The 16,988-nt window shown below is 34.4% G+C and overlaps 1 protein-coding gene across 1 annotated transcript in view; it reads left to right on the top strand.

Annotated features, from left to right (window-relative positions):
• The window catches only part of LOC140154026 (actin-interacting protein 1-like), a 31,946-nt gene that overhangs the window by 2,183 nt on the left and 12,775 nt on the right, over window positions 1-16,988 (top strand). Inside the window, exons 2-7 of the mRNA XM_072176673.1 lie at window positions 9,735-9,856; window positions 10,881-10,971; window positions 12,164-12,311; window positions 14,131-14,311; window positions 14,697-14,774; window positions 15,943-16,026. Of these exons, the coding sequence (XP_072032774.1) occupies window positions 9,735-9,856; window positions 10,881-10,971; window positions 12,164-12,311; window positions 14,131-14,311; window positions 14,697-14,774; window positions 15,943-16,026 (704 nt within the window). The remainder of the gene's footprint in view (window positions 1-9,734; window positions 9,857-10,880; window positions 10,972-12,163; window positions 12,312-14,130; window positions 14,312-14,696; window positions 14,775-15,942; window positions 16,027-16,988) is intronic.

Raw genomic sequence — 16,988 nt, forward strand, 5'->3', positions numbered from 1 at the left:
AACGAACAGGTAAATTAAGCAATTCTTGGCCGAGCTCGAACATACCTGTTGTGTCCATGTCAGGGATGTCAGTTTTCAGGCAATTGCCTGCTGATTTCAGGCCTTTTGGCAGTTTTGCTACTCCACATTTCTGCAATTTTATTTATTTTCAGCCCGTTTTGAGGCTTTATAGCCCAAATTTATGCGCTTTTTCAGGCTTTTCCTGCTAAGTCATTTCAGGCCACTTTCATCCCTGCCATGTATGTAGCGTACTAAGCGTGTATTGTAAAGCGCAAGGTAAGGTACTGAAGCTGTGATGTAAGTGTGCGGCGCGGAGTGCCGTGCTCATGGTGCATGGTGCTTTACTCGAGAACTCTAGCTTCAAATTTGCGCATGATAGTTACGCATTCGATGCTAGAGTGCATAGCTGTCGTTTTTCGGTGGGATAGCGGTGCAATTTTTTTGCACTGGATGACTGGAGGTTATTTATTCTGTTAATGTTGAAATTTGGATGAAGTTATTTCGATGAGTCAACTGTATCTTTTGTGAGGAAGATCTGCCTATTATTGGGCAGTCTAAAATTTTGCTGAAGTGTAATTTTAGCAACATTTTTGATACAATCGCCTGTCGTGATCAGCTGTGTTTACTTTTGATAAATCGAGCACTGTCCACACTCTAAAGTATGTTGCTATCATTTTTCGGTTTTGACAGCGTTGATATTTTTTGCAACAGATGTTATTTATTCTGTTTGTGTTGAAATTTGGATGAAAGTTATTTTGATGAGTCAATGTATCTTTTGAGTAAAATGTGCCTATTTTGAACAGTCTAAAATTTTGTTTTGAAGTGCAATTTAGCAACATTTTTGATGTGATCGCCTGTCTTGATCGCCTTTGTTTACTTCGGAACTTAATGAGTTTGTCTGAAAAAGACAAGATAACTACCAGTAACAATCAAGGAGATCATGTTTAAGGCTACATGCTCTTTTTGGTTGAAATTTTTGGCGGTATATAATCCCGCCAAAACATTAAAAGTAATCTTTTCCCAAAACTAAATATCATAGTCAGGAAATTAATGATGCATCTGGTAGCTTAGATCATAACTTTCATTATACTTAGTTGCAATAATCCCAGATAATTCTTGATTTGTTTATACAGAGTCTTGAATTGTTGATGCTTTTGATCAAATAACATCACTCGGTGTATTTTGAAACTTGAGGCATTAACTCTTCTCAAATTAGCCCCAAATCATAATTTATAATGCACGTGTAGCAAACACCAATGGGAATAATTGGACGTTGTTTGCGGAGCCTAAATTTGGTTTGATTTTATTTCACAATAATTCTAAGGTGAGAATTTTGACCTGACATTTCCTTTTTGGATTTCCAATTTAAATTCATTGATATGTGATATTTTGAATAAATAAAGTGTACGCTTACCTTTCTGCAATACTTCCCGGTATCATTGAGCATCTGCTGATAGCCAACATTTTAGCTGAAAACAGTCCCTTCCTATCATTTTTGAACAAAATAGGGTTCAAAAGTACGTACACTGCGCGTATATTCTGGCACAGTGAGGTAATGAAGAGAGCTATTTACGGTGGGGTATCTATTGTAAGCTATTAGGGTAGGCCTATAGTATATATCTTCCCGCAAGTGACAAGATGTGTCAAGCAGGTGCATACATAAGGGCGGTATATTCAAACGGTATTGTCTGGATCATTGAGTATCGATTGCGCACGTATACACGGATGCGTGTGGTCCTCCCCAGGTTTTGACATGAATTATAAATGACGTCGTGAATGACCCAGCGACCAGCGTTTTCATTTTATGATTACAAAATTAATCGTCGTTTATCACGAGTCACAAGAGTCGTACCAGTTCAATTCATCAAAATTAATTTGTATAAAAATGAAAAACAAACAGACAAATAGAGTCATATGTCTTTCTATGACTGTATTCCTACCAAAATCTGATTTTCAATTGACAATACACTAGAAACGTGCTTCAATAAAGACCCAATTGAAGCGATTTGGTGGAACATTTTGGCACCTACAGCCTGTCTCAAAACAAATTGTGCAAGTGGAAAGTGCCATCTTTGGCAATTAGAAAATACTTTTGTGACATGATGCTTACATCATCATCAAGGGAGCAGTCCTAGCTTTTCAAATACCGTTTGTTTCATTCATTTTGGTTTTGGCAATCCAGAGATCTGCTTCACTATACACAAATGTATGAAAATACTTTTGTGCCACTTTTTAGAAAATGAATAGAATGTTATATCCATAATACATTTTTGTACCTGTACAATACAGGCAATAAGAGAACATTCATTTGTAGGATTAGAAATGTTGTAACAATTGCTAAGAAAAATTTCAAACGTATACGATATCAGATACGCAATATTTCGATGACATGATTTTAATTTTACAACAGAGTGTGCAATATTTATTTGTCTTTTAACATGTCTTGAGTAACAAAGAGAACAGTATAGTTACCAGTTAAAAATCATCATTATGTACATGTATTTAATTCTACAGCAGAATGTGAAATATTTATTTAATAAGTGGGAAAAGAGAATCATATAAACAGAAAAAACAGTAAAAGTGGCACAATATAAACAGAAAAAACAGTAAAAGTGGCACAATATTGACACAAATACAGCAGCAATGTGATCTTGATGGAGAAAAAACAAACAAAAAATTCATTATAGCATGCTATGCACAGACTTAAACCAACAAGCCTCAGCACTCTTTATGTAACCTCTTTACAGTTAGGACGCTGGACAACCGATTGTTATTGTTCTGCAAGGCTCACTCAGTCATTTAATAAGGCAATACAAACGATCGAATTTGCTATTCAAATGAACAAAAATTTTTCTCGGCCAAATGAAAAGCAATAATTTTCATTTTTTCAGTAAATGTCAGAAAAAACTGTAATGCTTGATACTGTATTTTTTTTTTTTTTCCTAGTGTTAAACTTAGGCGTGAAATTCAGTCATTTAGTGTAAGATTTTTGATTTTGATAGGCTTCAACTCTGCCCGCGAGCCTTTTTTTTGATCAACCTTTTAGCTTTTCAAAGTAATATAGTTAAGCTAAAGAAGGATTTTTCCCAACTTTCTAACGCACATCACCGTGAGCGATATATCATAGTTTTGTCAGAATTTCCGTTTTGATTCCATAATTTTTGACTACCAGCTGAAAAATTTTCAAATCCACGCGTGAAATCTTAGGCTAATACTAGCATTGTGGATCGATATCTCTGGGTGCCCGGCCTGGATACAGTGTTGCCATAACTTCAATATAGCAAAGAAATTACCTAGTGTTTCAATTGTCATGAAGGTGACTGGGTATAGTGCCTTTGTTTGTGTTTGTTTGAAATTGCTTAAACCCACCGAAAGTCATAATGAAGCAGCCAAAACAATACAAGGTTAAACATGGAAGTTTATAACAACCTATTATAATGACCTAAAGGAAAAATCATTTATGGTCATTTTCACAGTAAAGGTGTAACTTTTGATTTTTAGGGTCAAAATTTCAAACCACTTAAATATGTTTCTGTTTACTGAAATCATGCATAGAAGCAACTTAAATTCCAGTAAAATAATGTTTCAAGGCTTAAACCTTTTGATTTCTAATAAAAAATTTGACATTTCCATAACATTTTGGTTAAAATCTAAGAAAAAATGTATTTTACATAACCTCAGAAAATTATGACATGAAAGCTGGAATACATGTGAAATCCCATTCCAAAGTACAATGTAAGTCAACAGATGGCTCAAAATATGCTAAGGTGTCATATTATAGCCATATATTTTGACATCTTTTTAAAAAAATAATAATTATAGAAATGGAATATTTGCTAGTTTAGTGGCAAGTTTAGGTAGTAAAGACATAGCATACACAATTTAAGTAAATTCCTTTCACTCTAAATAATAAAAAAATAAAAAAATAGCTGTAAAAATGCCTATTTTTACACTTTTATTTGTAACATGCCAAGAGACGCCTTTTTTCAACAGCTTTTAATTTTTTTATGGATCCTTATAGAAATTCATGTGACCTGTTTCCCAAAATGGTGCAGTAAACCAATCAAAAAACAGAAAGAGGCATTATGAATTATAAGTTAACAGATCAAAAAAGGATTTAAAAGTTTGCCTTTATGTATGTTACTATTGTCTGTCAAACTTTTGATTGATTTTGAAGTCCCTCAGTTTTTTATAAACAAAGACTTGAAGCATAAACTAAAGGGTAAATCTATTGTAAATAACTTCATTTCTCCATATTATAATCAATTTGTAAGTGGCTGCCATCTTTTTTGAACATATAACAATTTTAAAATTTTTCTTGAAATGTCTGTCAAATAGTAACATACGCAAGACGGTGCTGTAATTCCTGCTAAACTAGGGTGATACAGCTAATTATGCTACATGACATAGCATTTAGCTCCACCTAGCTTTGTGGCACTATCACTTTGTGAGGAGAAGCTTTTTGATGACACAATCCATTGTTAAGTGTTGTCTGTCAAACATTTGTACGCAAGTAACATACGCAAGATTTGTATGTGTCTGTCAAAAGTAACATACATGTACGTTAAAAAAATTAAAAATCACTTGATGTTCACATTATGATGATAGTTTAGAGTTTATAAAAGTGTTTTAAAACATGTGATTTATAAACTGCATGTGATCTTTATTCAATTTCCCATCTTGAACTACTGTTTTTGCCAAATTATTATTCTGTATGTTACATTTGACAGACATCTTATGTATGTTATGGCTTGACAGACACACATATTTTATTTATAACAATTTATCCTCCTTATTGTAATATTTGGACACATTTTTTTCCACAATCAGTTGCTGTAGGTCCTACACCTAAATAACCACAAAATACCTTATGTAATACTTTATAAATTTTTATTTGATTGCAGAAAATCATCAAAATTGTGTCTGTCAAATATAACGTACGCAAGGGCTAGAAAATTAAATTTGTGAAGTAAATGGTCTATAACTTATCTTTCTTTTAGTGTATTATGAACGATATATCGCTCATTCTACAAAATCCGGTGCCAATAGCCTTTTTTCCATTCTTTGGTCCACAAACACTTTGTCGAGCATTTAGGGCATCAAATATGTCGCTTTTTCTGGTAGAACTCAACGAGATCTATCACGGACATATATAGTTTTCCATACTTTAAATGCTTTCTTCAGCCTGATTAACCCTTGCAAAGGCTCAAAAATCGCTAAAAATGCGTTTCCACTGCTCAAGTGTCACATCTTACCCTGAATATTTTCTTTGAATAAATGCAATTTCTTTACATATTTGTTGTTTTTTAATTAGATAACGCACCATCATATTGTTTATCAACATTATTTTTTAGTGATTAAAACGTCTTTGTGTAATTCTAAAATAAATTGCACTTTCCACCAAAACGCTGTGAGCTACGTTACCCCTTTTAAACACACGTTATTGGAAAGAAGTAAAACAGAGGTATCAATGTAATTTGCGGTTTTTGAAAGGAAACACTCATAGGTTTTAAAAAGAACAGTAAAAATCGTGATGCTGTAGCATTTTTGGCACAGAAATGTTGTAAACATTGAAATTTCGACCGACCATGTTAAGATTGGTGAGCTACGTTACCAGGATTCTATAGTATGCACTTGTACTTCCTAATAATATGTGAAAGCTACCAGTGGTCGAACCCCATTTATATTAGAATTAACCGACATAACGTTCTAACGTTCACAAATCACATCAAAAACATTAAAAACCAGTGAACTACGTTACTGTGAGCTACGTTACACACTCATTTACGCATTTTCAAAACTTCTATGAAATGGTGAAATCTGTTTTACATTTCACTCAAGTGATCTTTAGTTTGCTTTTTATGACCTTGGATTGAGTAAAACCAGCCCATTTTGTAGTCGGTAACGTAGCTCACATTACATTGAGTTTTAGTGTTAAAAACATCATGACTTCCTGAAAGAAAAATATGCAAGTGGTGTTGGCAATTTTTTATATCTGAAAATAGTGATACATTTACTCTTAAAAACACAAAAAGCAGGTCTTTTTGAACAACTTTTATTTTTTCAATTTTTCTAGTGGATTGGCACCGGATTTTGTAGAATGAGCGATATGTGCATACTATAATTTAAACCTGGTTGGAGACCAAAAGAAAAGAGCTGGAAAAATAATTGTGTGTTACACTTTTATGACACCTTAGCTTATTTTGAGCCAGATATAAGTTAAATTTTATACCATGTTTTGCTATGTTTGTAATTGCAGTTTTGAAAATTTTTAACATCAAGTGTCATTTACAATGGAAATTTCCAAACCTTAAACATATTTTTTAAGTTTTAATTGGGTTCCTAAAATAATTTGAATGTCTAACTTCATGTGCAAATACTACTTGATAAAAGGAACCTCCCAGCCAAGTTTCACAGAAATTGGAGTTATTTTTTAGAATTGGCAATTCAAGCGATTTGTGTTTCGGAGGCTTCAGTTAACAACACAGGTGATCATAAAAGTAAAATATTTGGCTAACTACTACAAGTTGACATTAAAAAATAGGTAAAAAATATCACAATTACCAATTTTCATGCTTTGCTTCTAAGTATTGAATTTCAGTTGTGACAAAATTAAATTATCACAGCAAGTCATTTTTTTTTGTTTTGTAGGCTTCATGTTAACAATTGTTAAACATTGCAGAAGTAGTTTTTTTGAAAACAACAGTGTTGGGATCATCTAAGCTGTTTTTTTCTTGTGTGTATTGAGTCAATGATTCTATGCGGCAGATATTGTAGATTTATCACATGTTAATTTTTTCACCCATTTGTTAAGTATGGTGTTTTTTGCATGTGAAGCCTCCGAAACAGGCTTTTTGGGTATCAGTATATTTTTCAAACATTAACCATAATGTCAAAAATTTTTAAATTTATGACATTCTGCACATATCAAGTAATAATTACAATGCAGATATCAGTATGAAACACACCAATTTAGATATGCATAGATGATAATTAATCTTATTGTTGTTTCGGAGGCTTCATTTGTTTCGGAGGCTTCAATTGTTAACGGAAAGTTTGTATTGGGTCCCATTTTCAAACGGTGATATATATCTCCACGATTTAAAAACATGTGACTTGAGGATCTACTTTGCTACATTTTGATAATTAGATTGTATGAGCTCTTTTATTTATATTTGCACAAGCTTGCTGAACAGTTTGTTTCGGAGGCTTCAAAAAAGTTAACGGAAAAACGGCTCTTTGAAGTCAAGATTTTATAAAAATTTTAAAAGCTTGCAAATCGACTAATTTTTGTTACCCATTTCAAGTTAAGATAACAACTGTTATGAATCAAGAAGAAGTGAAGAAATAACCAAGAATTATGAACCAAAGCTACACCCACAAAGTTTGTTAACAATTGTTAACGGAAAATGAAGCCTCGAAGCGACAAATATCAAAGTCCGGTTCTCAAAAATACAGGGCTGTTCACAATTAAATCTAATCTGGCAGTGTTTACTGAACATATGACTGTACTTTCAGGAAAAGAAAAATTATCCATGAACTAACTGAAGAAAACACAGGGTTTTACAAAAATGTTACTGTTTTTTATAGTTTTTCAAAATGGCAATATTAAGTACATTTAAGCCTGCTAAAACTGAACGCAGTAACTCCCAAAGATGATTATGCTACCCAAGGTAGCTGCTAACTAGATGACTTATGTGGCCAAAAATCATGGAATTCTGTGGCTTTATTAGAACACTACGGATTAAAATGTTAAAAATCCAAAGTTACACCCTTTACCGTGAAAATGACCTTATGGCAACAATGAGCCTTGCATTGTAAGTCATGGTTAAAATATGTTGAGTACCCACCCACCCCCATAGGCCTACATAATATTACATACCGGTACCTTATAATATTTATATAGCACGGCTATAGCTATACATTTAGAAAGTAGGTCCTATAGCGCTAAATTATGACAAATAGGCCTACACAAACCCGAATGCAAGTCTGAAGGGTGTAATGAAAATGCCAACCCGCGATGGGGGGGGGGGGGGGTCATTCAAAATTCACCTGGAGATAGGAGGGACAGAAAATTAAAATCCCCTCTAATAACATGCGAATTTTTCTAGGTTTGGACAGTGGATTTTCCCATGGACCTCATCCTAGGTAAATAAACAAACAAACAAACAGACAAAATGGTTTTCATAATCATGGAATCCATAGCCCCTATAAATTGAAATTGCAGGCTATCACGGAGCAAATTTTCAAAATTCACCTCATTTACCAGAATTGGGGATTTGGGCTACCAAATCGCTGGTCAGGCATGGAAAAGGGACCTGGTTGACAACAATTGAAATATCGATTATTTCTGCTGGTTGCTCTCTAGATAAAGTACTGAGTTTGACATTTTCGGAGCATGAAGGGAAAAAGGGTAAAATAAAAACGGAAATTCTGACAAAACTATAATATATAGACCCACACAATGTGCTTTACAGAGGTGGAAAATATCTTTCTTTAGCAAACTATATTAGTTTGGGACGCTAAAAAATGAATTCCGTAAAAAGCTCGCGGGCGAACTAAAGGCCTATAAAAATCAAAAATATCACACTAAAAGACAAAATATGATGCTTGAATTTTAACACCAGGATTTTAAAAAAAATGTATATCCAAGCACCAAGTTTTTAACTGACATTACTGAAGAAAAAAAAAATATTGCTTTATATTTGACCGAGAAAATAAATTTCATAGCAAAAAGGTGTATCTCTGAATTGTGCTGATTTTAACATGTATCGATCGACTTTTAGCGCGACTATGCATTTCTAAAGAATTGGTTGTCCAGCGTCCTAACTGTTTACATGATATGTGTACAATTGTACATTTCACTGTATAAAATTTACAAGTATGTTAATTTTGTTTGTTTTTTCGTTGTTAACTAAACATATCTCAAGATGCAAAAAAGCAAATTGATCAGAATAAACGGCATTTAAAACTAAAACTACGCCCTTGACGTTGATGTACGCATCATGTCACAACAGCATTTTATAATTGCCAAAGAGAGCGTTTTTCACTTGCACAATTTAAATTAGAACAGTTGAAAAAGCTGGAAATTTGTGAAATGATGGTCCATGAATCCTTTCGTTGTCACGTTTTCCCTATTATTGTAGGCATATAAAACGTGTTAAACATAGGGCCTAAATTGGTAAATGTCGAAAGCAGAAATGAAAATAGCCGCTTGTTTATCCACTACGCATGGGGTGTCTGAGGGGAACATTACCTCCCGCGAGGTAAAATTTTGCAAAATTAAAGTCCAATTGAAGCCATTTGGTGCATCATTTAAACAGAAAAAAAGGACCCGAACTCAATTTGCAAAATTTCAAACTAACACTATACAAGTCTTGAGACTCGCAATCAATAAAACATGCATTTTTGGATCGATGCTGACAAAATGTGATGGGCCCTGCATATCGGGAGTAGGTCCTAAATGCCAAAAGCCGAGAATAAATGCACAATATCAGGTGTTTCTCTATTCAAATCTTGCAATATTTGAACTTGTACGTTTTCAAGATTTTGTATGCGTTGGACTTTGGGACATTGGATTTGAAGGGGTTGGCAAAGTGCCTGAATGCGTAAATATGCGTGTTTTGTGCGTTAAAGTAAACCCTGTTGAATAGGTTTATCTCAGTAGGTACTGAATAATTTGCATTAATGATTTCCCTAAGCATTATATTTTTGCTTATTGTCTCTCCATACAGAATCCACCCTTGCCAGTCTTCCAGCAACTACAAGAGGTTATCCAATAGTGTTAGGAGGTGACCCCAAGGGCAAGAATTTCCTCTACTGTAATGGCAACTATATCTATATTAGAGACATAGAGGTATGTACAATTACAATAAATCACCCCATGACCAAATTGCAGACATTTCCATGTCATATTATGTAAGTAAGCTTAATACTGGTATGTGCTGGACATCACAAATTGCATGGACAAAACCTATTGTAAACTTCAACTCATCCAGATCATTGCCAAATTATAGTTGAATTTTCATTCAGAACTTGGAAATAAATACATTTTTGCACAATTTCATGTTATTATTGTTCTCCATTACTACTGATAATCACAGCAAATGCTGTTTAAATCGGCTACCATTTTGAATAGAACCCAGAAGTTAGCATATTTTCGCTCTGATGATTAAGCAAGCTTACAATGTAGCGATTTTGCAAGTAAAAATTTGCCTCTAATAAATGCACACCCCTTTTGAAAAACAGTACTAAATTTTGGCCAAGTTCTTAAATCAAATCAATAATTTTCTTTCACTAAAGAACAAATATCAGTTGATAATTAACATTCCACACTTAGAATTTTAAGAAATTGACAAAGATGATAGAAATTACTGGTACATTGGGCATATACAAATGGGGATGATTTTTCTTATTTCTAAATTCAAGTACTAGCCCTTTCTTTATTATAAGCCCACCCCATTTTTGAAGTGAAATCTGCCATCTAGGGGTGGGCTTATACCCGAGTGGTTACGGTATTACTGACATTACTGTACACATAGCTTGGGAAGGGAATTTAATGCTATTATATGTGTCTTCTAGTCATGTGCTGTATGTATATCACAAAATAAGAAAAGACATAATTGTAGTGATTCTGATTGACACAAATACAGCAGCAATGTGATCTTGATGGAGAAAAAACAAACAAAAAATTCATTATATAAAGCGTGCTATGCACAGACTGAAACCCACAAGCCTCAGCACTCTTTATGTAACCTCTTTACATGATATGTGTACAATTGTACATTTCACTGTATAAAATTTACAAGTATGTATAATGACTTTAATCACAATTAATGTTTTGTTTGTTTGTTTTTTCTTTACAATTTTTGTTTGAATAGGATCCTTCAAAGTGTGATGTATATGCTGAACATCAATACCAAACATCTGTGGCCAAATACGCTCCCAGTGGTTTCTACATTGCATCTGGAGGTAGGCACTGACATGGGCATATGTGACACGATCAAGGGAAATGAGTTGCATGTCGCTGATATTAATTTTGAGATATTGGCAAATAAATTGTTCAAATTCTTTTGTTTTACATTGTTTTCAGCGATTGATAAATTGACGTAACTTCGCAAAGGAAAGACGTATCGACATGGGGTTTTCAGTTTCTGAAAGCTCTCAATGTCCTCTTTAGGAACCTACATGTATGTAAAACATGCGACTCATTACCCTTGATCATGTCACATATTAACCCCCTTCCCGATCTAACATTGCCTCTGATTGGTCAATTATGTGATATCTTCACTTTAATCACCAATAAGAATGAAGCTTTGCAAATAAAAGGACATATTCACACTAGATAGTACACCTGGCAGTGTCTAAACTATAGTAGAAATTTCAACTGAATGAACACAGCCTGACATAGCGTGACGATTTTTCCGTTCACTTTGCGATGTATGCCAGTGTGTGCGACTGTGCATGAGTGACGCGGAAGTGAATCCAACCATGCCAACGCACTTGTGATTGATTAGAATTGTATCCAAGGTTGTGTGTTCGCCGTTCGCATTGTAGTTTGAAATACACGATATACGATCGCGGTTGGTTCGAGTACAACTGTTGGATATGTTGAAAGCTGTGTTCATTCAATTGAAATTCCTAGTATAGCCACCTACCCACCAGTCATTTTGTAGAGCCTGCTTTATGGATCATGATATTATATCGATGAGTCAATTTTCACATTTGCCTGCTGTTGCCAGGGCGAATCATTTAATGTGGAATGGAGAATGAACTAACAGTGTTTACACTTAAATAGAGACATATAAAGCAGACACACAAGAGGAATGGTATGGGTCCTTTAAGGAGATCCCAAGGCTTGATATAAGGGGTGTCATTCTCGGGAGGGAGAAAACACCCTGAACTTTTGTTTTTATATACTATTGGTCTTAAATCAAGAACTGCCAGACCTATGTAAATGAGATTTATAATATTGGCTAGTAATATTATTATTATTAGTTAGTAATATTAAAATGTAACTGCAGTTTTTTAGTTAAATGACTAAAATTGGAAAAATATGGCTCCTACGGCTCCTGCCTTCTCATTGACCTTAATAATTTTTATAAACCCAAGATCAAATCACTAATTGTTTATTATTATTATAATGTGATTATTTCAACTGCAGATCAGACTGGTAAGATTCGTATTTGGGATACCACCAATGCGGAACATATACTGAAGGCAGAGTATCAGCCCATTGGTGGTGTGATCAAGGATTTAGCGTGGTCACCTGATAGCAAACGTATAGTAGTAGGAGGAGAAGGAAGGGAAAAGTAAGTATGGCTACAGTACAAGTACGCATATATGTGATGTGATCAAATGAGTCGGATGCCGGGAATATTGATTTTGAGGTATAGCCAATAATAGTATTCAACTTCCTTTGTATTTTATTGTTCTGAGCAACACTAAAATGGCCATATCTCTGGAATTGTAAGTCTAATTATGATGGGGTTTTCAGCAAAATCAAGCTCTGAGAATTGTGTATGTAATCAAATTGAAAACTGAATTTTGATTTTGATAGACATCAGACTCCATTTTGAGGTCACAATTCCTCCAAGTACAGGGGGCATATGTGCCTCAATTGAGGTCTAAATTTTAGACAGTCTATTGCTTCCAAGAACATACATTGGATCATTGACTGTGTGTGACACTGAACATCACAGCAATGAACTGAAACATTGATTAGTTGGTGATTATTCATAACCTCATATGAATATAGGCCATGCACAAGATCCAATCAAACATGTTTATTTGCCAAAACACAGAAGATTTAGGTCATTATTTTGTTCCTTAGGGGGTGTATGGATTTCAATTGGAATAGCCCATGGCAGGCCAATAATGTGTTGGATATATAAATCATGATCTGTTTGCCAGTAAAGAGCATTGTGTATAGTATGGATGAACATGGTTGGGTTTAAGGTTGGTCTGAACCCTGGAATTATGGAAACTTTCGGCCTCAGTAACTTCTAAATTGTTGGTCTAAAGTATATAAAAGTATACATATTTAGAATGGCAAATACTTGATAAGTTCAGCTGTGAGGTCAAATTTGGGCCAAAATGGCACCTTTGGCCCAAAATCCCAAAAATAACGGTTTTGGCCCACTTCTTTTTTGTGCACCATAACAAAAAAATTCTTGGGCCAAAATTTTTTTTTTATTAATTTTTAAAAACAAGATCAAAATATCTAGGACCCGTTTTTTCATTTTTTTGAATTTCGACTTTTGATTAACGATTTTGGCACAAATTTCAAATATTTTGGGTGAAATCGGTCAAAATTCAAAAAAATGAAAAAACGGGTCCTAGATATTTTGATCTAATTTTTTTGGGGCCAAAAGTGCCATTTTGGCCCAAATTTGACCTCACAGCTGAACTTATCAAGTATTTGCCATTCTAAATATATATACTTTTATATACTTTAGACCAACAATTTAGAAGTTATGAGGCCCGAAAGTTTCCATAATTCCAGGGTTCAGACCAACCTTAAAGCCACAATGTACAATTTCCTTCCAATTTTAAGCTTGGTATTCTATACTCAAAGCGCTAAAATGATACTAATAATAATTGTTGGGTAGGGTTTCTGTCCATTTTGAGCTGAAATAATTAGATAAAGTGAAAGAAACTCTACTGGTTATTTTGGCTCTTTAACATGCAGTTCTATAGGAGGACATAAAGTCTTTTAAGAATTCATGAATTATGACTTTATTAATGTCGAAACTTTTGCTCTGTTTACAAATACAACAAATTTGGCTGATGTGGTCCAGGAAGCTGTTTCATGTCATTACATTTTGCTGTTGTGTCAGTTGGATAACTGCTTGGTTACTGACATGTGTTTAGAGTAAAGTATTAAAGTAAATCTGTGTGTAATTTTGGTTCATTTTAATGGATTTTATGATATGATCTAGTGAAAAATTTTAAGTTTCTTTTTGAGCTCAGTTTACAATTGTTTGGATTTGTTTAGAAACAAATAATCTTAATTCATCAATCATGTGTAACAAATAATCTTAATTCATGTGTATGTTTTACTAACTTTTCGAATATGCACTAATCAATGGAAAGAAACAATACACTGATCCTCTCCAATCATCTTTACAGGTTCGGTCATGTGTTTTTATTTGACTCGGGTTCTTCAGTAGGTGAAGTTTCTAGTCACAGCAAGCCCATCAACAGTGTGGATTATAAACCAAGCAGACCTTTCAGGATTATCACTGGGTCAGAAGATTTCCATGTGGCATTCTTTGAAGGACCACCATTCAAGTTTAAATTGTCTCACAAAGTAAGGAGCATCTTGTTTGTCCCCGCCAAAACGAAATTGGGAAAGAGGACTATGAAATGAGCTCTGATGTATTTTTGTATGTCTGATTGTCTGTGTATGCAAAAAATGGCAACCCTTGGCAAAAGGAATGAACCCTTTGCTTCTTTTGTTGATTTCCCCCACATCCTTTGATGTATTTTAATGGGACTTGGACACAGTGTACTTGGACACAATTTATATGTGTCAGACTCAGCCATTATCAATAGAAACTAATGGATATAAATCATTTTGCCCTTCCTCACACACAGCTTTTAGTAGGTGGTTATTGATACAATGTAGGCCTATTTCTTCACTCCTACAATTTGCATTCCAATGATTTTAAATGGTTGATGTATGATTATTTCAGGATCACTCAAGGTTTTTACAGGCAGTCCGATATTCTCCAGATGGCGAGTTCTTTGCGACAGGGGGTGCAGATGGAAAGGTAGGTATATCTCTTGATCAGGGTTCGAATTCAGCAGTTTGCTCCACATTTTGAAGTAACTGCTACCCAATTTTGCATTTGTATAGCACTTTATATAGTGCTTTAGTATATGGAAGTATCCTGATTATGATGAATTGGCCAAAAACTGCTATGCAAATTTTTTAAACGAATTCGAACCCTGCTCTTGATCCACTGTTATGATTGATTGTGTCTCTGTTTCATTTCCAATAAGTGTATCATTATCAACTCCTCATTCAATAAACTCTAGATCTATAGATTTGCTTATATGTGAGTAAAATCAATGTACTTAAAATTAAGCCAGGGATTTTCGGGCGGGCTCACTGGTACCTGCTCGATATTATATTTTTTTAAATTTTTTTAAAAATGTATGTAAATTCAATATGTCCCTGGCTGTTCAATAGAAGCAACAGTATTTAAAATGTACAACTTTATCCAGCTTTGAATAAAAACCTCAGAACTTTGAGTAACAAGAAATTTAGGGTCTATAACTTCAATATATATTTTTTTAAATAAAATAAATTTTTTTTTTTTCAATTTCGGAATTTCGGGTACCCAATTACCCGCCCAAAAATGCGTCAGGTATGCGGGTACAAAATTACCCGGAAATCCCTGCCTTACTCTAAATATTTAACTGTAACTTCTGAGTGCATGCAAATACACAAACATGCATGAAAATTACATACATACGGTACCTGGAAATAAATACGCATAATACAGTCTGTCAACAATGAAGGAATTTGTAAAGGTTTGTAGTTCAAAATGAAGACATATCTTGCCTCCACTTCCCTCCACTTCCTCTCTACTTCCTCTCTAAATAGAGTCAGTGGCATAGCCAGAACTTTTTCAGAGAGGGTGGGTAAAGTGGGCAAGACAACTTTGTAGGGGGAAAAATTGACTAAAAAGTACAAAAAAGGCATAAAAATCTTAAATATCAGGGTGGCTAGCATCCGGGGAGGGGGAAAGAGTGGGTATGACTTCACAGGTTTGGTTTACGCCACTAGTTAGAGTTTCCACTATCTTCTGCTCCCATGAAGGGGTAGCAGAGAAAGAAATGTAGGATATGTGAAGAAGTGGGATCTGCCTGATTTGCTTTGCAATTGGATAGACCTTGGTGTCTCATTTCCTCTCTTCAATCATTTTGTTTCAGGTTATTGTGTATAATGGCAAGGATGCTACCAAAGTGTGTGAATTAGGTGAAGGTGGACAGGCTCATAAAGGAGGTATCTATGCTGTAAGTACAATTTATGTGACATAGTAGTCTTATTGTTCAGTATGTTATTGGAAGACATTAATTCACAAGATATAGAGAATGATTTATTTCCCACAAGAGTAACATGTGTTTTTTCTGATGTAACAAGGCATCACAGTTTGTTATGTTTTAGTTCCGAGAAAGTGCAGTCAGGGTTTCCACAGTCCTTGAAAATCCTAGAATTTGAAGACACTTTTTCAAGGCCTTGAAAGTCCGGGAAATTTGCACAAGTCCTTGAAAATTGGAATTTTACCTAAAGTATAATTTTGACAAAATTTGGGGAGTGAAAAGTAGCTGTCACTTTCGTTAATACGCAGCTTTTTGTGTTGTGGTAAGTCCTTGAAAATCATTCTTTTGGACCTTGAAAGTCCTTGAAAATTTTAAAGGCTTCAAGGTGTGGGAACCCTGTGTAATGATCTGTTTGAGCAACAGTCATAACATTTGCGATTATAATACTGGGATCATTATAAACATCCTTGCAAATAATAAAACAAGCATGATACATGATTTATTTTTATAAACTTTTGTGCTGTGTCATTTGAGATTCGGTCCTAAAGTAAAGGGTACCATCTACATTTGAGTCACATGTTTTTGCTAATGTGTACTCCCAAGTGGCTTAATATTACAGAATAATCTAAACTTACTAGCATTTGTTGATAGATTTTATGTGCAAAATATGTGTAATTGCAAGGTCATTGTGGAGTCATCTGGGGTCAAATTGCCATATATTATTGCAGGTTCATGGAATTTGGTGGGAACGACCACTGTAGCGAGAAATGTCAAGGTCATTAAGGGGTCATTCAGGGTCATCCGAGGTCAAATGGCCATAAATTGTTGCATGTTTATGAAATTTGGTGGGAATGACCATAATAGCGAGACAAAATGTCAAGGTCATTGTGGGGACATTTGGGGTCATCTGAGGTCAAATTGCTATAGATTGTTGC

This window comes from Amphiura filiformis, chromosome 1 (assembly GCF_039555335.1).
Source record: "Amphiura filiformis chromosome 1, Afil_fr2py, whole genome shotgun sequence".
Taxonomy (NCBI): Eukaryota; Metazoa; Echinodermata; class Ophiuroidea; order Amphilepidida; family Amphiuridae; genus Amphiura; species Amphiura filiformis.